The sequence below is a fragment of the Lissotriton helveticus genome, chromosome 7, assembly GCF_964261635.1.
Source record: "Lissotriton helveticus chromosome 7, aLisHel1.1, whole genome shotgun sequence".
NCBI classification, from domain to species: Eukaryota; Metazoa; Chordata; class Amphibia; order Caudata; family Salamandridae; genus Lissotriton; species Lissotriton helveticus.
Genome location: NC_136068.1, coordinates 590501279 through 590528584, shown reverse-complemented (window position 1 = coordinate 590528584; position 27306 = coordinate 590501279). Strand labels below are relative to the sequence as shown.

The 27306-nt window shown below is 45.9% G+C and overlaps 1 protein-coding gene across 3 annotated transcripts in view; it reads right to left on the bottom strand.

The window, feature by feature from the left end:
* Positions 1 to 27306, bottom strand: part of RGS14 (regulator of G protein signaling 14) — a 409263-nt gene that overhangs the window by 48421 nt on the left and 333536 nt on the right. For all 3 annotated transcript variants that reach the window (XM_078652746.1, XM_078652748.1, XM_078652749.1), the window contains one exon: positions 19325 to 19540. In XM_078652746.1, coding sequence (XP_078508872.1) covers positions 19325 to 19540 — 216 coding nt within the window. The remainder of the gene's footprint in view (positions 1 to 19324; positions 19541 to 27306) is intronic.

The following is a 27306-nucleotide window of genomic DNA, read 5'->3' as shown; positions in this document are numbered from 1 at the left end:
TCTTGATGAGATCGACTAGTTTTTTGGGTCTATTTTTGGCTGAATCAAGGAGGGTTCTGAAGTGCGACGCTTTCCCAAGGAAGATGTGCTTGTGGTACTTGGATCTTGCTGAACGAAGCGTGGCTAAATTATCGGTCGAGGGCGCTTGCCTCCATTGTTTCTCCAGGAATCTTAGCTGCTTCCTTTCTTCATAGAGGGATTTGTTGAACCAAGGTGCTGAGGGAGTGGGCCTTATCTTTTTGCTTTGGAGAGGAGCGATGTTATTGATTTTGACTGCAAGGACTGTGAGGCATTGGGAGGTGAGTTTGTTAACATCTAGGTTCGGGTCTAGCCTTGGAAGTGATAACAAAGCTGATTCGCAGAGGGAACCGACATCAATATGCCGAACTGTCCTGCTCTGGCCAGGGAGCTATTTGTGTCTGTGCCAGGGCACAGGATGACTAGCTGTGGCTCTACTCTTCATTATCTGTGCTGAAAAGCAGTGCTTAATTTGAACCAGTCGTTTCCAGTACTTGGCACAGGCACTTGTAACAGCTGCCTCATGGTGGCGCGGTTTGTGCTATCAAAAGATTAACAGAACAACAGTTTATTAATTCAATATACATTAAACAATGACTAATACCAGCCGCACAAGCCATTCTCATAGGTTTGGGGACCTGGGATGGTCAGAATTGTCGCACTTGTAGCAGTGTGATGGTTAGTAGTTGTATAGCTAATGTCATTGGCAGTGGTAATGGGTGGTGCAAGCTGTAATGGCCCCCTGACGAGGGCCCTCTCACTTTTTTATTTTTTTTATTTTTACAAATTAGGCACAGGTTGAGAGGATACGTTCGTAAAGGTTGGGGCTATGTACGGCTCAATCTGAATGTGTGCGCGCAGGGCCCTTGTTTTTCATTTAGGGGACGTCTCTTTCCCAGGGACGCCACCCTGCCCCAGTACTGCCGCAGTTCCAAAACTGTCGAACGTCCCCAGCAGTTGAGGAAAAGCCCTTGATATGCTGGGTGATTTTTTTTTTTTAATTCTCACAAATAGGCCAACAAATGCAAAATTATCAACATATAGGTTTCCTCGTATAATTCAGGTCAGTTGGCTTAATATTCGACGTAATTATAATTAGGTACAATATTACAGTTTCCAAAAACAATAACATTATAAATCCCATCCAAACTAGGACGTTAAAACGAGTGCATGCGAATCAAACGGTAATAAAATTTCATAAGATGGCGGCGCCTGAAACGAAAACAAAGAACTCAATTGTACTAAGCAATTGTACGGGAGCCTAAGAGCTATGTTCGTCGCCCAGGGCGTAGGAAAGCACCCGCTGTCCCAGCTGGAACAGGGGTGTCAGTGGAGGGATGACATTAGTTTTTATGACTACTATTAATTGTGAACTGTTACTCCTCTGTCACAAAACAGAAGCAGAAACTAATAAATAATAGGAAGACGTAATTTAAGGGTTGGGGCCAAGGAGTGGGAAAAGAACCAAAGAAGGATACAAGGAGAAAGAGAAATAAAAATCACAACAAAATATGAGCGGCAATTGAAGTGAGAGAGCGAAAGAAGAAAGCAAAGAAAGAAAGATAGGTCAGACAGGCGAAGGGAAAGAATGTTGCAAGGATGGAAACAAAATTGGAATAAAGTAGAGTAAAATGAAAAGAAGAAAATGTAATTAAATAGAAAAGTAAAATGAAAAGAAGTAATGAAAAACTTTTTAAAAACAGGCAGGATCACACGCTTTGCTCACCGCGCAGTTGGAGCCATATGGTTTAAAATGGGAGGAATTTTATTCTTCTACCTACTCCCTTGTTCATCACAGAGTAATACCTCGTTTTCCCTATACACATACAAATCGATGTCTTTCTTTTCATAAACAGTCATCAATCAATAAACTTGACTGATTATTTACAAGCCCTAGAGCCAGTACCCAGTGTTGCAGAAGTGCAACAGGACACAATCTGTGAGGAAAGAGTGCCATCTACTGGGTAATAGCGTGTACTCTAAGGAAACCCTATCCTCTTTCTTCACTCACCCTCGATAGAGAGGGATGAGCTTCCAAAGAGTCACTTTGTGTTAGAATGAATTGTGTTGTATTAGTATTTTTATCGCGCGCTACCCCTGACGAGGAAGGAGTTCACCTGCCATGATGGCGACAGCAGCGGCTCAGCAAGGTTTCTATAGGTCCCAGTGCTAGCAAGGAAAATATGCACACACTTCACTGTTTGGTAGTGCATGCCCTGTAAATATGGAATATATAATTGTACAACCCTAATCGCTTATTAAAATGTAATCTTGAGTGATTTTGCATCTTGAATATATGTAACTCTAACTACTGGTATCTGTAGTAGACTTTTGTACTAACTACGATTCTATGTGAATTTAGAGTTTTTCTGTTTGCATCTTTTATGTAGCTCATGTACTCTGAAGTCTTTATGTAATGTAAGTGGTCCTTTTGTAAAGCGCTCTGACACCTTCGGATACAGTTTGCGCTATATAAAATCGCGATAAATAAATATATATATATTTACAAGCATTAACAAAGTCAATGGGTCTCGTCTTTAGGACCCGACCACCTGCCTTTGCCAACACTTCGTAGACAATACTGAACGACAGCGGTAAAAAAGCAATGTTTTTGCCAGTGTTGTTTAGTACTGACAAAAAAAGATGTGCCCATAGAATGAGGCAGATGTAATTTTCTTTCCTAAAAGTGAGTAGTGGAAGGACACAAGTTAGTTCAGCCTAGACCGTTCCTATTAGAGCTGGGTCAAGACTGATTTGCATACGAGTGTGTAAAATTTGAGGTGACATGGGCAAAAGAATGATGTGTTGAAATGCTACCCGAGATATAGGCAGTCATTAGGCACTCTCTTTGTGCGTACCTGCTGCCTGTTTGCTGGTGGAACAGCTTCCTTCTTGTGGACCCAGGCTACTCCTCGCCGGACCCGCTCCGCGGGTCCCGCTTCGTGTCTGGGAGCAGAGGAGCTTCGGGAGTGCGTGCAGACGCCAAGGGTGCCGGTAAGCCTTGCAGGGCTGCGAGCAGCGTGGTCAGGGACTCCATATCCCAGGAGTCCCTGATAGCCCGCCTGCAATCACCTGGGCCGCTCTCCCTGCAAGCCCCGCCCCTTCACCTACGGAGCTAAAAGCCACCGCTCCCACTACCTCTTTGGGACTCTCTTTGTGCGTACCTGCTGCCTGTTTGCTGGTGGAACAGCTTCCTTCTTGTGGACCCAGGCTACTTCTCGCCGGACCCGCTCCGCGGGTCCCGCTTTGTGTCTGGGAGCAGAGGAGCTTCGGGAGTGCGTGCAGACGCCAAGGGTGCCGGTAAGCCTTGCAGGGCTGCGAGCAGCGTGGTCAGGGACTCCATATCCCAGGAGTCCCTGATAGCCCGCCTGCAATCACCTGGGCCGCTCTCCCTGCAAGCCCCGCCCCTTCACCAATCACACCATCTATATACAAACGCTTGCTCCACCGCTACGCGGGAGCGAGCGGGAGCACGCCGGGAGAAGCCCGGGACAAGGGCGGGACCGTCTGTGGCCGTCAGGGGCCGGAGGAGGCCGGGATGGGCCACATCCCTTGGCCCCTTAAAGCCGACATCCAGCCACCAGGACTATGGCTTCAGGAACCCGTTCTTGCAAGACAAAGAAATCTGCTGGAGACGTTGTTTTAGGCACTATGGACCAGTTCATAACCCGTGCTGTCTCCATAGTTGAGAAGGAGATAATCTTGGCTGAGCGAAGGTTGTCCCGGGACTCCTTTAGCACGTCTAATAAGCGCTCTTCTTTGGGCGCCATTGCCCTAGCTGATAGCCCTGGTTATATCCCACCAACTCCTTTAGTAATAGTTGATTCCCCCACCATTGACGAGAGAGTGAGTCGGATTAGGGCTAGCCTTGAAAGGGTAACCACCACAGCTCCAAGTATTGTGCTCGACCCGACACACTCCACTTCCTCTCTTTTCAGTACTCCATCACCAGAGAGGCAGATTCCAGATGGTACTCCCAATACCCCTGATGATTCGAGCCCCCATGTGCTTGTAAATATAGCTGTGAACTCCCCATCCACTGCAGGTCACTCTGATATTAACACTCCTAGAGTGGTAGTCCCTGAAACTGTACCTGTAGGGAATCTAATCCTAGGCTCCGTCCCTCAAAAGAAGAGAAAGCGTCCCATTAGTCCCCGTAGGGGAGGCTCTCTAAAACCTCACAGTAAGGTTATTAGGAACATCATACCAAAAGGGGGTATTACCCCGAATCAGGTTCCCCACTCAAAACCCCAAGCGTCCCACATTGGAGACGCTGCTGTCGAGGGCACTCCTGGGCAATTGGCCCCTATAGATGCTAGCATTTTCCCCCAAGTCGAGAGCATTATTAAGTCTGTGGTGATGCCACTTGTAGATAAGATCGATGGCCTCACACGCAAACTAGCCTCGCTTGAGCAGTCAATGCTGGACAACTTTTATGCTGTGAAATCGTTAGTTAAATTTCACGCTAAAACCCAGGCTGAAGAGAATGGTGGGCTAAGGAGTGGTCCTGCCCCAACAGTTCCGTTTATCCCGACAGCCCTCCCCGATCCCTCACCTAGTTTAAAAACGCCTGCCTTGGCTAAGGCTCCCAAACCTATCACTGGAACCATACCCCTCTCATCGACCCCAACCCCTGAGTCTAGTTTGGCACGCCCAATGAATAAATCTAGCACCCATGTACCAAAGGCACCCAAGGTCAAATTTGCTGCAAATCCCAAGCCTGCCACTTCCAAAACTAAGGCAACTGGAGATACAGTGACTGTAAGTAATGGCGCGGCAATCATAATCGCATCCCCTCCTACTTCTGCTTCGCATGTAGCGCCCAAACCCCCAGTAAAAACCACAACAAAATTCCTAGCCAAAGACAGGATAAAACGGCGTATGCCAAATGCTAGTCTTCCGCCTGGCTGTAAGCCCTATGTGGTTATCTTAACAGGGGTACCCGAGCTTGAAGAGGGCTCTCGTGAGTCCTATTCCGAACTCAAACACAAGACGCTCTCTTGGCTAAAAGCTAATAGACCCCTCCCAGGGCACATTGATGGCAGAGTAGCCTTTGTCCGACGGGTGGGTTGGATCGGTAACAGACGCAAGGCTATTACCGGGGATTGTGTGTTGATTAATTTTAATGATCCCAGAGCTGCTGGCATGATTTGTAGCCAACAGTCGCAGCACAACTTTTGCGACATACAAACTAGGGATTTGGGGTATTTTTATCACCCCCCCCCCTTAATGGGGCTCAATATAAATAACAATAATAATAATAATAATTTTTTCCAAGATGGGGGTAGAGGTGTATGGTTCCCTCATTATCCAACCTTGGATCCTAGAGCAAGTGTATGGACCCCTTCCCAACCAACCACTCCACAGGGTTGGGGCTGGTGACTTAACACCTTAGAGGTAATAAATGTCTCCCCCCAAAGGGCTAACACAACTTCTCTGGCAGGGGAGGTTGCGCTGACCAATATTGTTGTGCCCCATCCCTCGCCTATCCCAATCTTACCCATTCCTTCAGGCGATGGGACAGATAATCTTGAACTAGTGGCTGGACCTCAAATTTTGGGTCCTCAGGGTGGGAATAGCGGTTATAATGAGCCCCAGCATCATGCCCCTTTGAAAATCATTAGTTGGAATGTGGCAGGCTTAAGCAGTAAGCTAGATGTCCCAGACTGGGTGGCGCTCATTGAACCCCACTCAGTTTGCGCATTTCAAGAGACATGGTGCGTAGAACCAAGGCACCGAGTAGGAAATGCCACCTTTTTTGTCCCGGCGGAAATTCCAGCTTCGGGAAGAGGTCGCCCCTTCGGAGGTCTCTTGGTTTGGATAGACATTACTTTGGGATGGAGGGTACACCATCACCCCCAAAAAACTCCAGATTTGATGCACCTCACTGTAACTTGCCCGAGGAGAGCAGAAAAACTGGAGATTATCAATATTTATACACGAGGGGCCTCCGGGAGAGCTTTGTCACCAACGCTCTTGGACCTGGAGGCAGCCCTGGGTGAGTGCTGTAGCGATTCCCTAATTTTGGTCATGGGGGATTTCAATTGTACATTTGAGCCTTTGTTACCCGATGAATCCTTGGATCTAAATGATGAAGATTCTAGGAGAGGTGTCCCGTCACTTGACTTGCCCATCATAAATAGCTGGACTCCCAGAATCATCCAACTAAATTCCCTCACTTTAGAGCATGGCCTAAGGGCAGCCAATGGGAGGACACCATCAGACCTAGTGGGGGCTCATACATATAACAGGGTCGGTCATTCTTCCCGGATCGATTATATCCTTCTAAATTTTTCTTTGTGGGCTCATATGAAGGATATGGTAGTTCTTCCCTCCCTGGACAGCGATCATAACGCCCTTTCTTTGACCTTATCAATCTGGTGGAAAGAGAACTTCCTTGGAAGTGGAAACCATGATGCTTTTGCAACAGGGCCACTGGGAGGAGTGGTCCCAACAAACTGCTTAAGACGCTTGAAATGGGACAAAGTGGCAATAGATGAGGAGAAAATGGCATGTATCAGAACTGTTACTTCCACAGCCAGTGCCATTTTAAAAAGTCAACCTATTTGCCCTAATCAGATTACAGCATTGTTCTGTGAGGTCGCACTCTCAATTGGGGACCTTTTTAAGGCCAAAGTAAAAAATGGGAACCCTAATCGTAATAACCAAAAAGGCAAGTCAGGATGGTACACGAAGGAGTGTCGTGCCAAGAAGAGAGCCCTGATATTGGCGGTGAAAAGTGGAAATGCTATCCTAATATCCACTGAACGGAAGGGCTATAAATCGGAGCTTAAAACAGCAAAGAGAGACTGGGAAGACAAGTTCTGGCAGGATCTCCGAACTGCCAGTGGCGGAAAAAACGCAAAAGCTTTCTGGGACTTAGTTCACAAGAAGAACAGACCCCTTGATACAGTTATCACCTGTAATATAACCGAGGACTTATGGTTTACACATTTTTCGAAATTGTATACGGCAACCGCAGTTGAAGCGTTGGATTTCGTTTTACCTCAGCCCCTCAGAGTGATGGAAAGATTCGAGGAAAGACTGTTCACTAAGATAGAAGCGGAAAGTGCAATAAAATCTCTGGCTCCACGCAAGGCGGCTGGCCCCGATGGTCTTCCGGGTGACTTGCTCCGAGCGGATATAGATGATTGGAGCACACTGATCTCCTCGGTTTTGAATGCTGCTTTGGAAAGCGCACCTCTGCCTGCCTCTTGGATGGCCGCTGAAGTGGTTCCCCTGCACAAAAAAGGTTCGAGAGATGACCCAGGGAACTACAGGCCAATCAGCCTGATCGACTGTTCACAAAAAGTCGCAGGCAAGGTTCTTTTAACAAGAATACAACAATGGGCAGATGAGAACAGGATCCTCTCGGATTTTCAGGCAGGGTTCCGTGCTGGCACTGGAACAATTGAACAATCACTAAGGCTTCTTATGATCCACTGGAAGGTCGTCACAATTGGGAAGGGTACATTATACTTGGCCTTCATCGACCTCCGGACGGCCTTCGATGTGGTCCCCAGAAATAATCTATGGAAGGTTCTTAATGATCTTGGCCTGCCACCTTACCTGCTCCACCTGGTCATGAAGTTTCATGAAAGCAACTACGCCCAAATTCGCTGGGGTCCCAATGGCCAAAAAACCCGAAGAATAGATGTGAACAGAGGAGTGCGGCAAGGGTGTGTCCTTGCCCCAACACTCTTTTCGCTCTATGTTAATGGGGTGGTGGACCACTTGTTAAGGATTCCAGCAGATGCCCCTCGTCTGGCAGGTCGCTTTATTCCCACCCTGCTTTTTGCGGACGATACTTTGCTCCTGTCAAAATCGCCAATGGGCCTACAAAAGCTTCTCTCAGGCTTTGACGATTTTTGTAAACAAAGAGGTCTCTGTATAAATACAGACAAAACAAAGTACCTTATTTTGAACCCTCCGCAAAAACTGGGCCCCCCGCCAACATTGGGCTCTGTGGCATTGGACAGGACAAAAACCTTCGATTATCTGGGCATCAGGTTGGTGGATTCCATGAAATGGGACCAGCATCTGCTTAAAATGTTGTTAAATCTAAAAAGAATAACCGGGACCCTGCTAAAAGAGCAGAGAGCAGCCTCAACTAAACCCATAGCTGCAGTATTGGACATCTACGCGGCCAGAGGAGTAAGTGCTGCCTTGTATGGGGCGGAATTATGGGGAATGTCGAACTTGAAAGACCTTACTCGAGCTGAGAATTCCTTCTTGAGAAGCCTGATGTCCCTTGGCCCGTCTGTCCCCATCTTGCCTCTGCAATTGGACATGGGCTGTCGGGCCATAGAAGACCTAGCGAAGTTACGCCCTTTGCTTCTGTGGGCTCGCATCTGGAGAGTTCCTGAACTCTCAAGTTATGCGGATGGTCTACGGGAGATACTAAGATCGACAGGGTGGGCGAAAATAAAGTGGCTAACGGACATTAAAGCCTTACTTACCAATTTGGGGCTGGAAGAAGCATGGCATCAACAGTCTGCCCCTCCCAAATCCACAATTAAACAACTTTATTGGAATTGGGTAACAAACAGAAGGAATTCCTCCACCTCGATATGCAAGTCGACTAGAAACTTCATGGAGTCCAAAGATACCCCCTATAGAGAACTGTATCTGGACACCATCTCAGCCCCTTGGGAAAGGTCCTTGTATTTTAAATTTAGAACTGGTCTTCTCCCTGTAATGGAATTTACTTGTCATTGGAAAATCCCATACCAGACTGCTCCGTGGTGTCCCTTCTGCCCACAGCGCAGAGAATCTGTCCCCCACTTTTTATTTGAGTGTCCTGCATATATAGTTCCACGGTCAAAATGGCTTAAGCCTATGTGTCGTACTCTGGGCACTAGGCATTGCAACGTGGCCTTAAGGATTCTCTATTCGGACACCCGCACTTTTTACGCATGTGCCACCTCGAAGTACCTTGGGTGGGCATGGCGAATCCGGTCAAAAAGACTTAGGCAAATTGTTTAATTACACTTTTTACTATGGTCTGTTTTAAACTAAAATGCTTATTTTAAAACCTACAGAACCATTTTCTGATAGCAGAAAGTTACGGTTTATTTTAAATGTACTGAAAAGTATTTTTTCTTACTGTATGTATGCTTTTTAAGATATTGTTATATGTCGAAATAAAGCCTTTTTGACTTTGACTTTGACTTTGACATTAGACAAACTGCAAACATTCTTCCCATCACCTTTTGTGTGTTTGATGTAACACCCTACGTGGCCAAGAGTATGCCCAGACATGGGTAGCTTGCTCACTGTGCCACCTGAACCATGCTGCACCCAACTCACAAGCCCAAATCAGGGCAAAAATGGTCTTAGGTTGCTTGTGTTCCAGTTTAGTGGGTACCTGACCGGGCCATTCGGGCTGGACTGTTCTTACTGGAGCCGGGTCAAGGTTGATTTTCATATGGCTGGGTCCAATATTAGGTGGCATGGAGGGCAAAAGAACGATGGGTTGGAATGCTACCCCAAATGATAGTCAGTGGTTAGACAAATTACTAGCATTCCTCATTTTGTGCGTTTGAAGGACATACGCCAGCCATTCAGAAGGATGGTAAAGAGGCTATGTCCAGGGGAGGGACAAACACGATGGACAAGAAAAGCCATTCAATAACTAGCAAGCAAATGAATGTGACAATAAAACCAAAATAATGGTAGCAATGGGCGGGCTGTAAGCCCCTGTAAGCTCTTGATAAGTGCACAATAGGTATTTTGCAACCTTGCTCTGTCTGATATGCTCAAACTTAAAACAAAAACAGCACAGTGCAGATTTGTACTTTCATCTGACCGGTTACCTACTAACACAGGAATAACTAGATGTACCCAGACTTTCCATCTTCAGTAGAAAGCTGACAAAGTGCAAACCCTACTAATCGTTTAACTAAAATGATTTTCAGTTCTATACATTCTTAATTAGTAGAGAAACATCACTCGTTTTAAAGTAAATCGAGAATCGCAGAAAATAGAATTGCCAATATTTTTGCAGAAATGTAGATGCTTTTTGACATACTTGAGAAATATAATGCCCACAATCTCCAAAGGTATTAGTACAGATACAACATGAGGAAAACACCAAGTCTGCCCAGAATATTTTACCATCACCTAATAACTTCCATTACTCTACTGAAACGTGTACCCTTATTAGTACTTCCTTTGTGAGAGGTACAATAGAATTCCCTTTGGGGTAATATCAAACACGCACTTCTAGATGACTAAATCTGCTATGTTATCTTTATGCACTGTTCCTGATGTACTGGGAAAAGGGTATTTGTTTACTTGCAGCTGTGATTTGATCAGTTATATGTGCTCTATTTCACAATTCAAAATAAAAAGAGGAAGGTGCACGATGTCCTTAAATAACACAAGAAAATCAAAAATGATTGTCAGTACTCGAACACAGAAAGAATGATGGCTGTATAGTTGCAATCCAAACACTTACTAAAAACAGTGGCTCGCAACATGTGTAATGACATAAGTGACGGACAAGAAAAACAGAACCACCAGATTCAATGCTAGAATCAAAGGTTTAATAGCGCATATGACTATCAGACCATTTAAACTTCTGGGACTATTATTATTAAAAGTATTTATAAAGCGTTCCATTATCCCCTAAGGGATATAGTGGTATTGAGCCAATAACACCACACTAAATATATTAGCCACCACTACACGGGAAATAGCCAAGTCTTCAACCACTTCCATAAAGTGAAGAAATCTCCAATTAGTCGAATTCCCAGAGGGAGAGAATTCCAGTAGAGTGCTGCTAGATGACTAAAAGAGCTGCCACCCATTCTAGACTTCCAAATTCGTCTGCTGCACACCAGAGCTTGATTTATAGATCGAAGCGCTCGTACTGCTTTGTCAAAAGACACTCGGTTATGCAGAATTGTTGGTGTGGTGTCCTGGAGTGCCTTCTGTACAAAACATAATAGCTTGAACTTGGCTCCCTTGCACACCAGAAGCCAGTGAAGCGAGTTGAGACAATCCAAAGTAAGTATCTGGCTGCCTTACTTTGGATTAGTTGAAAGCAATTAAAGAAATATTCGATACTAGATACAAAGCATTGCCACAGTCTAGCCTGCTCATGATTAGCGCCTGAACAACATTCCTGCACCAAACTACCGGGATCCATCGAAAAAGCTTCCTCCGCATACTTAGGAATCCAAAACATCTCCAACACACTGCATTCACTTGATCCTGCATAGAGAGTGAATCATCTATCAGAAATCCCAAGTTCTTAGCTACTCTTTTCGTCTTACGGGCAGGACCAAAAGTAAAAGGCTACAATTTGTCATTCCACACTTTGTTTACCCCTCCAAAGAGCAATATTTTGGTTTTGTCTGCATTGAGTTTCAGACACTGCATTTTCATCCTTTGGCCACATCAGATATGGAGCCTAATCAGTTACCTTGTGTCTTTCTGTGTCTCTTGTCGATAGAAATAATAAGCTGGGTGTCATCAGCGTACGAGAGGATATTAAGGCCCCAGGTCTTAACAATGCCCACCAGAGAAGAGATATAAATGTTAAACAAGGAAGGGCTAAGAGATGGCCATTAATGGACCCTGCAGTTGGGCAGGCAGGGGTGAAAATGAAAGGGGACAGTTTTCTGGAATGGGGCCTTTTGCTCCCAAAAAAATCCAAACCACTGCAAAGTAGCAGAATGCACATCGGCCTCATGCAGCCGGCCAGCCTCTGTATTAATAGGGAATTCAACGCCATATCGAAAGCCGTGGACAGATCTAGTGAGATTAAGGCTACTGCCTTATCTTGATCTGCTTCTGATCTGACAAGGTGGATTCTGTGCTGTTATTGGCTCTAAATCCTCTTTGGGTGGCAACCAAAAGAAAGTGAGATAGTTGATTGTTAACTCGACTTTCCAGCACTTTAGCCATATACAGTAAAAGCAAAATAGGGCGATAATTAGATATAATAGTCGTATCCACTCCGGCTTTCTTCGCCAGTGGCAACACCAGGGCATGCTTCTGGATGGATGGAAATTTTGCATTTGTCAGCTAATAATTGGAAAATCATGTAAAATATGGACTTAATATGGGGGCCAGCCATGAGAAGATAAAATGGGGGCAGGGGGTCCAGAGATTAAACAGATTCACCTTCATCATAGTTTTTTCCACCATCTCTGCGGTGAGATCCAAAAACCCGCCCCAATGTACTGAAACCCCAGGGTGCAGACTGGCATCTCTGAGGATTATCTCTTCCACCAGGAAATGAATCACAAAGGTTAAATAAATCATATTGATTTTCTTGTTAAATAATGTGGCCAGCTCCTCACAATGCTAAACTGAGGCTATGGCTGTTTGATTTAAAGAAACAGCGAGGGACAGTTCCTTAACTATTTTGAATAGCCATTATTCTACTCCAGTCTCCTCGCAAAATGCTGTTTCTTTGCTTGCCTTAGCGGTTTGTCATAGGTATTTAATGTGGTTCTGAAGGCCATTCGCTTCTCTGGTCCTTTAGAGCGCCGCCAACGGCGCTCTAGGGCTTTACAGCATCTTTTCCCTTTCCTCAAATCATTAGAATACCACTTCTCAGATGGTGAAAATCTGGTCGAAGTCCTTAATTTCTGGGGTGCACAGACATCTAGTGCCTTAACCAAACCTTTTTCGAGTACGCTAACATTTGTTTTTAGAGTTTGGTCCCCATTCAACAAAGGTTTTTTTTTGTAAAAGGCTCAAGATTAACTCTCCTCCATGGTCTTATAATAAACGAAGTGGCTTCATAATTAACAGGGGGTCTACTTAGTGCAGGGAAGGAGAATTTGATCACAAAATGATCCGAACACAGGATGGAATCAGTGGATTGTATTGTAAAGGTGCACAAATTAGAAATCACCAAGGCAAGAGTATGTCCTGCTTAATGCTTCGCATCCATAATCCATTGGTTCAATTGTAATATTTGCTTCTCGTTCTCTAGATTCCTACTCAAGGAATTCGTTTCACCTCAAAATTTGTTTGATTCATCAATCACATTATCAAATATAATGTTATTTTTGGTCTAATTAAGTAATGTATCTATGCTCTATACATTTACTAATATATTATTTCAGTTATTTATTGTTCTAAGGCGCTTCTGTATTGTATTTATAAAAGGCTAATAAAACATTTTAACACAAGTAAAAATGAAGACTGAAATCTCCAATCATCAAAAACTGCTCATACCGTAAATGAAGACAGTAGTGCAGAGAGCTTGGCTGCCAGCTGTGAATTATAGCCAGGGGTCTATAAAGAATAGCTCCGTCCAAGATAATTGTAGAATTGAGGGAGAGCTAATAACATATAATCTTGCAGTCCCCCACTGTGGGTTTGCTCACCTCCCTGCACTCGTAAATATCTCTAAAAAGGATTTCAACGCCACCCCCTGTCTACCTTCCCGAATGCTTATTAGCACCTTATACCCAACAGGCACCACCAATGCTAGCTCAGGCATAGAATAGCTGTTAAGCCACGTTTCTGTAATAAAAACTAAATTAGGTTTAGAGCTGTTAACAGTACCCCACACTTCCACCTAGATGGTATTGATGTGCTGTTCCTACATGAGAGTCAATGTATACAAATGGTTGTGTTGTACATTCTCCACCTGCACGAGTATTCATGAACAGTGAAGCCCTGCTGCCCTATAAAGCATCACAGTACTACACATCACTGGTTGGAACCATTACATTCTGGGTTTGATTTCTAGAATAATGTGTAGTGGCGCTTACTAGTTTATGCACGTCACGTCATGACGTGACGTGCGGTGGCCATTTTAGATGATGCGCGCGCAACCGGAGTGAAGGGCGCGACATCCGACATAGGTACAGCGCCGGCTCGGCGCTCTTCAGATAAGCACGATTGTATAAATAAAGAAGCGTAATACCACACATCTGGGTCATCGATTTATTGCTAAGCAGCATTACTACAGTGGCGACGAGGTCGGGACAGGACCAGAATCAACGAGGGAACGCAGGGAGAGTCACGAGAGCTCCAGCCTACACAGACCCTGCTGCAGTAAGAATCGGAGAGACCACAGGATACTAGCAGCGCCAACGGACCACAACCAGGACTTATGCAAAAGATAAGTTCACTTATAGAAAAAAAAGAAACTGAAGAGCGTGGCAGAGCCCATAACTGCCCGAACAGAGAAGCCAGCAGGGAGGCGGCGCAGAGACTGCGTGCAGACTAGAAAAGCGCGCCAAATCCAAACCGCCCACGTACACTAGAGACAGCGAGCTGGCAGCCACTAAGCAGGGGGAGAGGGCTGACACCAAGAGTCCCCAGGCGCAACCCTGCAAAGAAGAAGCGGACAGCACCCCCGGCAGCCCCACCAGCAAAGGAGACAGGGCACCCACAGTCAAGGAAGAGGAGATGAGTACATCAGCGGGATACGCCATAGCGCCGGTCCAGTTCCTACCGAAACCAGGGGAACCACTGATGAAGTGGGAGGACTGGCGAGAATATATAGACAACTTTATAGGGGTCCTGGAAGATGAAAATGAAGAGAACTTCAACTCCAAAAGGAAGAAACGCATTCTACTACTAAACTTGGGGCCAGAAGGACTCAGGATATACAAGAGCCTGGTGCCCAAACAAAGAGATAGCACGGACGATGATGTATATGCCCACGCCATCGACGACCTAAACGAACATTATCGACCCACTGTATGCGTATCAGTCGACAGATTCAATTTTCAGCAGAGGAAACAACGAGTTGGAGAGTCGATTGAGGAATACGTAGCGGCCCTGAAGAAACTAGCGGCCACGTGCAGGTACAGAGAGTGGGAGGAGGAGTTTATCAAAGACCAGATAGTGATGCACACCTCCAGCACGAACGTTCAGGACAAGCTGTGGGCGAGTGGGGACACCACACTCAAAGATGTGATGGTCATCGTCAAGAGGGCAGAACTCGCACGCAGGTGCGCCGACGCTACCAAGAAAGACACAGCAGCCAGTGCCATGGTAAACAAAGTATATGAAGAGGAATCTCGCAGGGACCAGAAGTACAAGAGCCCCGCACAAAAGGGACACAACAAATGGCAAGGCAGCATGGGGCAGCAAGGAAAACAAGCTGGCAACGACACCAAGAAAACGTGCTACAGGTGTGGAAGTTGGTCCCACGAAGCACACGATAGAAGATGTCCCGCATTCAGGGCCAAGTGCATGCACTGCGGCATCATCGGCCATTACGAGAAGGTGTGCCGGAAGAAAATGTCAAAAAACGTGGTGAAATACATCGACCAAGAAGAGGAGAACCAGGACGGGTCCAAAGAAGAAGAAGTAGTCACGGTCTTATGCATATATGACCAGGTATTGAGCGTGGATGGAACAAGGACAACCAAACCAGTACTAGAAATGAAGATGGGCGGAATAACCATCAGTGTAGTGGCGGATACAGGCTCCCCCTACACTATTGTTCAAAGAGCGGTGTGGGACGACACCTTCAGACCTAAGCTAGGACCAGAGTTGGAGAAACTGGACATCCGACCAGTCACATATAATGGCGACCGCATCCCTATGGTGGGTTTCCGGCTCCTAAAATTCGAGTTTAGAGGCCGATCAGCGCTATGTAAACTGTACGTCTCAGAGAGGGGACCGTCTGTACTGGGATGGCTGGATCAGGGCGACCTGGGAATAAAATTAGACCCAGGAGGAAAAGAACAGATCCTGCTCACGGAACCGGAAACGTGGCCCAATCTGACTAAGTGGAAAGAGGACTACCCAAAGGTGTTTGGAGGCACAGTGGGAAAACTGGAGAGATTCCAACACAAGATCGTACTCAAGAATGACGCCAGTCCCGTCGCCCACAAAGTAAGGAACGTACCGATAGCGGTAAGAGAGGCAGTTCAAACAGAGCTTCAAGACTTGGAAAATAAAGGGATAATTGAACCCATTACCTGTGCGGAATGGCTCGCACCGTTGGTGGTAGTCATGAAGCCCAACGGGAAGGTCAGGCTTTGTGTGGACTTGAGCGAGCTGAATAAGAACATTGTCGTGGAGAAATTCCCCCTCCCAAGAATAGATGAAATGTTGGCGAAAACCAGGGGGTCAAATGGTACTCCACCATCGATTTGACCTCCGCTTACCACCAAATAGAATTGCACCCGGATAGCAGGAAACTCACATCATTCATCACCCCATTCGGCTGCTACCAGTTCCGCCGCATGCCATTTGGACTGGCCTCGGCAGCAGCCGTGTTCCAGAAGCTAATGCACCAGCTGTTTAGGGACATGACAGGCATCCAATATTTCCAGGATGACATTCTGGTGATGGGGCGAGACAAAATGGACCATGATCAGAAACTGGGAAAAGTGCTAAAAACCCTGGAAATCAAAGGCCTCACAGCCGAGTGGACAAAATGCCGACTGGGCCTGGAGTCAGTGACTTATCTAGGCCATGAAATTGGGGTACAAGGCATCACTCCAAAAGCAGAAAATGTAAAGGCAATCGCTGAAGCTCCGCCCCCCACCAACAAGGAGGAGGTTAGATCATTTTTGGGTATGGCGGAGTACTACAGTAAATTTGTGGTACACTTTGCTTCAAAGACACACCATATGAGGATGCTGACCAGGGAGAGCACCAGTTTCCAATGGACGCCGGAGGCACAAAGTGAGTTCGACACAATCAAGAAGGACGTCACTGGAGCAGTGCCGCTGAAAGGATATGATCCACAGGGCGCCACGGTGCTCACAACCGACGCCAGCGACAAGGGCTTGGGTGCAGTGCTCATGCAAGATCGTGGACAGGGACAGATGGAGACGATCAGTTTTGCATCCCGGGCACTAACGACCACTGAAAGCAAATACAGTGTAATAGAGAAGGAGATGTTGGCCGTGGTGTGGGCCACATCGAGATTTCGGCAGTTCCTATGGGGAACCCGATTCCTGCTTAGGACAGACCATAAGCCCTTGGTGAAGGTGCTAACATCTAGTGGACACGCCAACGCTACTCCCAGAATATCAAAAATGACATTGAAACTACTCGAATTCAGGTATGATGTGGAGTACATTCCAGGAAATCGGAACCGAGTAGCAGACTACCTGAGCAGGGCGGCGGCCATGGAGCCAGGTGAAGAAGACCCTACAGACCAAAGGGAATTGGTAGCCCTAGTGGAGGATCAGGAGAAGATCATCAGCTACCAGGAGTGGACAGAGGAATACGAGGAGGACAGCGTCATGAAAGAAGTAAAAATGTACATTGTCAAGGGCTGGCCAGATAAGAGACACGCGAGTGAACAGATCAAGCCATACTATGAAGTGAGAGAAGAATTGTCGGTAGGGGACAGAGGAGTGTTTATATATAGAGGAGACAAAGTGATCCCTCCAAGGAACCTCATCACCAAGTTACTGGACATGTTACACGAGGGCCACCTTGGCATCGGGAAATTGAAGTTAACGGCAAAACAAAACTACTGGTGGCCCGGCATGGACATAAGAGCAGAGAGGCATGTCAGAGAGTGTCCACAGTGCCAAGGAGCTGACAAGACGCTCAAACCCCTGCGTCCTGCACTAGGACAGTTCGAAATTCCGCAGAACCCGTGGGAGGAATTATCCATAGACATACTGGGACCCATTCTTGATGACCAGGGCACTCAGAAATATGTATGTGTCCTCATGGATCGATACTCTAAGTGGCCGGAGGTGAAGGTGGATGAGACCATGGACACCGAGAACATTCTAAGATTTTTGTCGGACACGTTTGTGAGGGAGGGTATCCCCAAGGCCATCCTCAGTGACAATGGCCCCCAATTCACGTCCGAAAGGTGGAACCAATTCATGCAGAGGAACGGCATCACGGTCAGACACACAGCTATCTACCACCCAGCTGGGAATGGCATGGTGGAACGTTTTAACAGGGTGGTGATGGGTGCCGTACAAGCTGCGATTTCCGGAAACAAGGATTGGGAGAAAGCCATAGAGAACATGGTATGGGCCTACAGGATAACTCCAACTGGAACTGGATACAGCCCATTCCAGATATTGAGAGGGCGTGAACCCTTCACCCATGACAACCAGGTTTGGAAGGAGAAGGTCATCACCAGTGAGTGGTCTCCCGCGGTGGTGCGTGCCAACCTGGAAAAGGCACAGTCCATTTATACCAACCACTACAACAAACGGAAGAATGTGAAAGGAGCAAGGTTGGAAAAGGGCGAGTGGGTAAGAGTAAAGTTGGCGACGTTACAGAAGAAAGGAGACAGTAAATACAGCAGGCCCATGCAAGTCAAGGAAGTATATGACCGGGCGGCCCTGCTGAGTGATGGGAATGTGTGGTCCCAAGACCGCATGGCCAGGTGTAACAAGATTCTGCATTGGAAGCAAATTGGAACTGACTGGGAAGACAGGGATGAACTGAACGCTGAGATGGAACAAGACGCTGGTGAGCAGCAAGGAGGAGGTAGTGCCAGAGATGAACTGGTAGAGGAGAGGAGAGTGAATGATCACCAAGAAACCGATGCGGACTTACAAAGGAGGAGCCCAGAAGAGACCGCAGCTGGGCCGAGAGAGGAAAGAAGTGACGAGGCGCAGAGCCAAGGCCCCCCGGAGAACCCCACCAGGGTGACCAGGAGTGGTAGGTCTGTGGTGAGGCCCTCCAGGTTTCGAGACTACGAGATGAACAGTGAACTGTAAGTGACTTTGTTGTTGTGTGGAAAAAAGGGGAGATATGTAGTGGCGCTTACTAGTTTATGCACGTCACGTCATGACGTGACGTGCGGCGGCCATTTTAGATGATGCGCGCGCAACTGGAGTGAAGGGCGCGACATCCGACATAGGTACAGCGCCGGCTCGGCGCTCTTCAGATAAGCACGATTGTATAAATAAAGAAGCGTAATACCACACATCTGGGTCATCGATTTATTGCTAAGCAGCATTACTACATAATGCAGTATTTTCATGAAAAAAGCACCTTGCTTGCAGTAGTGGCTGGCATCTACGGGGAGTGGGCGGGAGAGCGCGCAAACTTTTGAAATAAAATACAAATAACTTACCTTAACTGACTCAGGACTGAACTGACATCTTCCGACCTCAGCTCAGGACCGTCTCTCAGCTGCAACCGGATGCTGCAGTGCAGGCTCCAATCCTGCCGCTGCTCTCATGTTGTGAGAGCAGTGCCCTGATTGGAGGGAGCGTCCATACTCACCGTTCCCAGGGATACTGGAGCCCTGCACTTGCTCTGACCCAGCTGTCTTAAGTCCTCTGGCTACCTGCAGTGCCTATGGCCCCAGCTAGCCACATACCCAGCATTCCTAGCGGTAGATTCCATGTTTATGAACACGTTCATTCACCCTATCACATACCTGCTTGCTTCCCGGGAGGTAGAGCTTCACATCAGACAGACAGAGGCCACGCTTCTGGCAGATGCCAGAGAGCATCTCGCGGATAGAGAGGCCCTGCCGCACGGCGGTGAGTGAGGCCGTGCCGTCCGGGAGGTACACGCAGCAGTACTTCACTGGGCCCGAGTCTGGCTTGGCCTCGGGATTGGCTTCGGTGCTGCTGACATTTCCGCCATGGTTCTGAAAGAAGAACAGCAGTATGTGACCATGCCTTAAGGAAGGGAGCAGTATGTGACCATGCCTTAAGGAAGGGAGCAGTATGTGAGCATGCCTTCAGGAAGGGAGCAGTATGTGACCATGCCTTCAGGAAGGGAGCAGTATGTGACCATGCCTTCAGGAAGGGAGCAGTATGTGACCATGCCTTCAGGAAGGGAGCAGTATGTGACCATGCCTTCAGGAAGGGTTTAATGTAAAGTGCTGAGGACTCCCAGTGAAGTATCTCAATCACCCCGAATCTAAATGTATTGCTAGAAAAATTCCTTCTACACATTCATGGATGTCTTTAAGGACTCACCAGGGGTCACAGCTTCAACCCCTTGAGTTTGCCTCTTGCAACCCCTAACATAGAGATGATAGAAACAGTGGCAAGAACACAAGGTAAACAGTGCCCGGTAAGAACTATTTACTTTCTGCAGCTCCCACGGGGAAAGCCCACTTTACATCCATTAAAATAAATGCATTCCGCAGAACTCACTAGAATACATCATAAAATGAGGCAAATGTTAAAATTTCCATTTCTAAACTTGTTGTGAATGATGCTTCATTATTTTAAATACATGAAAAACAAGTACTGGCAAAGCCAATAGGTCTGGCTTTGGAAAATCTGGGAGATATTTTTATTATTTCAAGGATATGTCACAAAAATAATAACAACAAAAACAGGCTGCTTAAACGTGGAACCAGATACCTGCAATAACAATTGTAAATCAAAAAAATAAATAGCAATCGCAATTTTAAAAGCACCGTATGGGTGCTTCATAGGAGGCAAGCATACCTAGAACAGGTATAGAAACCTATTTTGGTTTCAATGCACATCACAGGCAAATACGATTATTATCGGTGCAAAACAAAGGTACCATTGGCCCTGAATTACTGTATGCATACTTAGAGGGAAGAAAAACCAGGTCGCCCTCCACTCGACAATCGACCAAAAAACATAAAGACCTGGTTTACAAGGCACCTCTTTTTAGGCCAAACAATTTCAAACGGAGGTAAGGATTCATAACTTGTAAATGCCATATACTCCTCTTTTTTTTCCATAATGAGGTAGTCACCAACCCTTTTTTTGCCTTTACTTAAAGCTAAAACCGTTTTTACACATGGATGTCACCACAATTTAAACAAAAATATATTTTTGAATCTTTTTTGCACCGTTTACAATTTCCTTTGTATGGTGATGTAAATATTTAAAAATGTGGTGACTGGCATGTGTTTTTTGACCTGAATTACTGTAACCTGAAGGCATAGCTTAACCAGATATAAATAACAAAAATTAAAAAAAAGTAATAATAATTGACATAAGGGAGCATCAGAAGGGTAAAGTATTTTCCACCATCACTGGAATGGATGTGCACTTCTATTATACAGATGTGCATATGTGATCTGACAAAATACTGCCACTCACAACACATACAGCCAATATATACCTGTTGAAAGACCAACAGAAGAAGTGATCTTACTTATACCCTTTTATGATGCATCAGTTATACAATATGAAATCATAACACTAATAACAACACTTACCACATCTCAAATCACATCTTTTGTTAGAACACTGTGTATGGTAGAGTGGCTAGTTTTAGTTATGGCTGTGTGTTCTGCCAGCTGCAAGCAGTGTGTATGGAGATGCACTACTTATAATATTGAGAAGCTGGTGCATACATTCTAAATTTAAGGTATAACTGTAACTTTAGAAATTATAATCTTTTTGTAATTTAAGTTTGGTTTGTATAGAAATAAAGAATAAAGGTATAGCAATTTAAAGGTGGTGCATAAATCATAAATTTAGGAAATAACTATAACTTGAGAATTGCTAATGTTTGTGTAGTTTAAGTTTGGTTTGTTTAGAAAGAATCAATAAAGTTTTCCTAACTACGACTAAACTTTAACTGTTGCTTTTTTCATTTAAAAATATATATATCTATATATGTGTGTATTTAGCAAAAACGCTCTTGCGCTTCGAGAGGGCACACCACGATTCAGCTATCCAGCTTGTTTGGCCTTATTACAGCTTTCCTGCCCCCTCTCCATCAATTTGATGCCATTTCCGACGCGTTTCAAGGCCTCTACACCTCTTCATCATGGAATTTGTAACAGAGAGGCATCCACAACTTTCCTTCGAATTCAAGCACCATTTAATGAATTCTCTGCCCTGAGTGGGCGTGGCTCACCAAGTTCGTCAGCCAGCATGCTGGTTAACGTAGTCCTGAGGAAATTCAGTTGCGACTCCATTTTGTATTTCGTTGCCATTTGTACTGCTACGTGTCAAATAACCCCCCCCCTTATCCTTGTGGTGAAGTCGATACCAGGAACCAGTCTGATTGACTAATCCGTGTTCCAACTATCTGTTGGCTTTCAGTATTCTTTCCCCGACTGACTAATCCTTGTCCTAACTATCTGTTGGCCTTCATTGTTCTTTTCCCGCCTCGTCCTATTTTGCAAGTTGTCCTTTGTAGTACACAAACACGTCCTGCCATTATTGATTGACTTAGGGGTGCTATTATTGATTGACTTGTGGGGTTGGGCAAGAACATGACACAAGGGAAGGACGATTTGATTACGTGGTGCCTTGTTTTGACCAAAAGAATATTTTTCTATTGGCTTATATTTTGTGCATTGGGAGTGTTCTTATGTGGGTGTATATGGTTATAAAAGACTGTGAGCCACGGAGTGAAGTGGCAGTCTCCTGAGAACCTACCATTAATGTACTTCTAGGATAACTGTGCATAGCTGCAGCTAATAAATTCAGTTTTCTACGCTAACAGAGTGTTCCGTGTCTCTGTACAACAAGGCAGGTGAACTCGGAGATCTCAGGCGTGCCCTGCCCCGCCAGGCCCATAAAGGCCCGGTTCTTCAACTGACGCCCAACGTGGGGCGACTTCAGAGGTCGCGGTCAAGCCCGAGGGTCGTGAGGAGCCCCGCGAGGAAATTCCGGAGGAAGCGCACCACGCGATCGACCCCTGCATGTCGAAAGTGGACCAAAGGTCTTTGCAGCGCGGCTTCTCCTTTCCAACTGCTGCTAGTGACTGCTGCCCTGACTGCCGCCCTGCCTTGGTCCCCTTTGGTAATGACTGGCATTGCGAGACGTTAGACGGACCTCTGTTGGCGTGAGAGAACATTTGGTTAAGTAATAGTGGGTAGCTCCCACTCTTTTTTGTTGTTTTTGATTTTTCTTTGATTCGGCTTTTGCAAAAGCCAAAGCCGAGGGGTGAGTACATTTTGTGCTGTGTTGATTGATTAACCCCTTGATGTTTGTAAGGAGGCCAGTGAAATAACGATGCCTGGTTTCAGTAAGTTCAAAAGATGGTGGTGGTGTTGTTGTGATAGGGATTCCCGACTGGAGGATTCTTGTCCAATTCCTCCGGCCGGAACTCCCACCTATGAACTCTATTCTAAACATGGTGTCGGCCCCATCGCCTTTAATGAGGCATGGGTCCGCTACACGAAAAAATATGGTGTTTTGCAGTGGCCACAGAATGGTAGTTTCGAGCCTGATATATTAGATAATTTGGAAGCTATATTGTTTAAGAGAAAAGCCCGGCCGGCTATGTTTGACTCCTTTCGCCTTTGGCGCAAGGAAGCCAAACAGAAAGAAATTAAACAAGCAAAAAGGGATAGGAAGGAAAAGGGCATGTCTGTTATACAGGCTGCCCAGCAGTTCAAAGACAATGAGACCGATCATGCGATTGAGGCTTTGGATAGACAACATCGTATGGCGGTGGATAAGTGTTATCCAGCGCTGTCAACTAAAGCCCTGCATACAAGGATGATGACCCCGAAAAGGATCCTTTAATTTCCCACCTTTTGCGATTACCCCCGCCCTATGCACCGGGTGCCAATGCACCCCTACTATTGCCACCCGCTCAGCCACCTGTTGTTCCACAACCGGTCCCTGCACCTTCGCCACAGCCCCTTTCGATAATGCCAATCCCGCCACCTCCTTTGCCTCAGACTCCCTTTATACCGGTCACCCCCTCTTCTGCCCCGCCTAATACTGTGTCCCCTGTCCTTATGACAGATTCCCCCTCATTTCGTAAGTGGATGGTTGACACTGTCTCTGGCTTTTTGTCCCCTTTCTTTGGGTCGTTAAACAGGACTCCTGTTCTTCCTCATAGGCAGACCCGTAGTCCGCTTCCAGGTCCCGAAGAACAAGACAAGCTAGACCTCCTTGTCCGCAGCGCGATTACGAATGCCCCCAGTATGGTGTACAAGACATCATGGACACTTTTCAGCAGTGGTATGCGCCAACGCAATGACATGTTTTTAATGCCACGTGTGTTATTCTTGTTCAAGAGTGGGAGGATACGGGATTAGGACCAGCCCCCCAGGGTCTGCTAGATGTTCAGGTTGAATTCGGCAAAGGATATGTTGTAATTTATTCTCCTTGTTGGTTTATTCCATCACCCCTACCCCACTGACCCTGTTGGTATGGCCGGCCTTAGAGCTTGCCATGGAATGTTGAGAAGCTCTCCAGTGAGGAGAGTGGATGATTAATAAACAGACCTGTTACTCCTATCTTGGTCTCTGGAGATTTCTATACCTTTTAACACTGGCGACGGAACTGCGCAGGGGGCAGTAATTAATCATTTCCCCTTTGTGTGCTCTCTCCACACAATTGGAAGAAGTAAAAGAAGAATCGTCCTAGAGGATTCGTGTTGGGAATTTATTCAGCTGAAAGGGATGTAAGCGGTTGATCCTCATCTTGTTTTCATGCTACTGGCTACTGCTATCGATTCGAGTTCTCCATTCTGAGGAGGTGAGAGAATGCATACGTGTGACTCTGGGTGTTAGCAGCTTCAGAGAAAAATATTGGAGCCAAGCGCCTATCCACAAGAGTTTAACTTTTGGGCTGCTGCCACCATCCTATTGGCTGCCATTCTTATATTCGTGATGAAATCGGGCTATGTCTATTATGCCTAGCAACCTTAAGGAAGTAAAAGCATAAGGGAGAAATCTTACCGTTGTGTGGTGAGCCTGTCCTGTGCCTGCGTTGTTGACTTGAGGTGTCGCCTGGACAAAGCTTCCCGCTGCTGCTGTCGTTCGATTTTGTGGTTCTGAGGCGTTCGACTGGTGTGCGTGTGCGGAGCTGTGGAAGGCTTTCCGTCATCTTGTCAGTGCAGACACCCCCTGTCTGCTGTTCCTGGTGTGTTTCGCGGACGTGGGCAGCTGTTCTCCAGAGCCATCGGGTGCGGAAGAGTTGTGGAGCCGGAGACTTCAGTCACGTCAGGATTCTTAGTAACCGGATAGCAGGGACGTTCCCGGCGCGCCAGTAACTAAGGGCCGGCTATTCTGCTTGGAAAGTTAACTCCTTGCTGCCACAGTTTCGTGACTGCTAAATGACCACATCTCCGAGGGTTTCCTCTGTTTAAAAATCGCCGTGCCACCTGACTGCCTTTGCGTGGCGATTGAGGGATATTACACTGACCCTGAAATCTAGGAAATTGCCATTTACGGTATTCTACAAAATGTTGAAGCTAATGTAATGTTAGAGTGTTTTTTTTTCTTCCTAAGAGTGCTCACAGTGGAATTCATTACTGTACATTTTCCCTGTTTATTTTCTTTTACGTTCTCAAAGTGTACTGTGCATAAGATTCATTATGGCAGCGGCAAGTATGAGTCAACCCCCGCCTTTCCTGAATGAGTTAGGGGAACCTGAAATAAGTTGGAAGGAGTGGGTGAAATTATTTGAGTCGTATTTGATAGCAGTAGAAGGAGAAAAATATAGGGCAGAAAGGAAAAAACATATTTTACTACACAATTTAGGTAGGCATGGGCGCAAGGTATATGATTCTTTACCTGCGATAGATCAGGAAGGACAGGATGAGACAGTAGCGGATGAGTATGAGCAAACCATGGAAAAGCTAGAGAAACACTTTGGAGATAAGGTCAATGTGGTGTTGGAACGCCATAAGTTTTTCAAAAGGAATCAGGGGAAGCAAGAGTCTGTACAGAATTTTATTGCTGCTTTGTGGGGTTTAACGCAGTTATGTGAGTTTGGTAGTCTCACAGATTCACTTATTAGGGATCAACTCGTGAGATGTACCAATAACCCCCGTATCCAGGAGAAGTTACTAGCGAAGAACCCAGGGTTGAAGGAAGCTATTGAAATTGCTAAATCTGTCGAACACACAGCCAGATGCATTAAGGAGATGAAAACTAATGGGGAGGAGGTAGCTTCTATAAAAGATGAGGAGGAGGTCAGTGAAATATGTAAGATAAGATCTAAAGACAGTCATATCAGAGGAGAAACCAAAGAGAGAGGACCTAAATGCTATAGGTGTGGAAGTAATAATCATTTTGCTACTTTTTACCAGTGCCCTGCCAGGTTTGTCACATGCAAAAATGTAATAGGAGAGGGCATTTTGCGAGAGTATGTAGGGATGGTGAACAATATTCCAGAAGTGAGGGTAAGAGTACTGAGAAAAATACAGCCAGAGAGGTAAAGTGCATAGGACAAAGATTAGAGAAAATTATTTTGCAGGTAAAGGATATTGAAGGAACAGTAAATGCTATTTATCCTAAATGTGATGTTTTTCTTGATGGCCAACTTGTAGAAATGTATGCAGATTCTTGCTCTCCTTATACTTTACTTAACAGAGATGATTTTGTCTGCATGGAAAATTGCAATGTTAAACAATTAAAGATGCCTGATATTTCTCCCACAGGGTATAACAAGGGGAAAATACCTTTGGTGGGCATGAAAAATGTTCAAATATGCTTTAAGGACAGAGAAACTTTTGGTCCAGTGTATGTTGTAGAATCAGGATCCAATTTGTTAGGTTGGGTTCACCAAAAAGAGCTGGGAATCATTCTAGATCCTAATAGTGCAGAACAGGTGTTACTCACTGACAAGTACCAGGGATCTGGAAACATTTGTGAGGAATTTGGGCAACTATTTAGAAATGAGCTTGGGTGCTTGCACATGTTCCAGCACAGAATTAAATTGAAGTATAATGCAAAACCAGTTGTACATAAACTTCGCCCTGTACCCCTCAAGTTGAAGGCACCTCTAGAAGAAGAATTGCGCAAGCTGTGTGAATTAGAGATAATACAACCTGTAACCTGCACAGAGTGGTTGGCTCCTATTGTCATCGCGGCCAAGGCCAATGGAGAGGGTATTCGTCTCTGTGTGGATTTGCGCAGCCTAAATGACAGTATATGGGTGGAAAGACATCCATTACCCATAATCAATGAAATGCTGAGTACCATGGGACCAGCTAAGTACTTCAGTGTGATCGACCTGTCCATGGCATATCACCAAATAGAACTCCATCCGGAATCTAGGCCCCTCACGGCGTTCATCACCCCAATGGGAGCATTCATGTTCAAACGAATGCCATTTGGCCTGGCGTCTGCAGCAGCTATTTTCCAGAAGGCAATGCAGAAAATACTGGAAGGAGTGGAGAACACCATGTGTTTCCAAGACGACATCCTAGTATATGGCCAGACTGAGGAAGAACATGATGGAGTCGTGAAACAAGTGTTCAGCAGACTTATGGAAGCAGGCCTGACTCTAAAAAAGGAAAAATGTAAAATAAAAGTGAAGGAGGTTGAGTATCTAGGCCACAAGATCACTGAAGAAGGTTTCAGGCCGAAGAGCAGTTTAATCCGAGCGGTGAAGGAAGCACCTAGCCCCAAGAACAAGGAAGAACTGAAATCCTTTTTAGGGCTGTAACCGGGAAGGGGGGCAACCCCCCCTACACCCCGGAGTGCGCCTTTAATCTGTG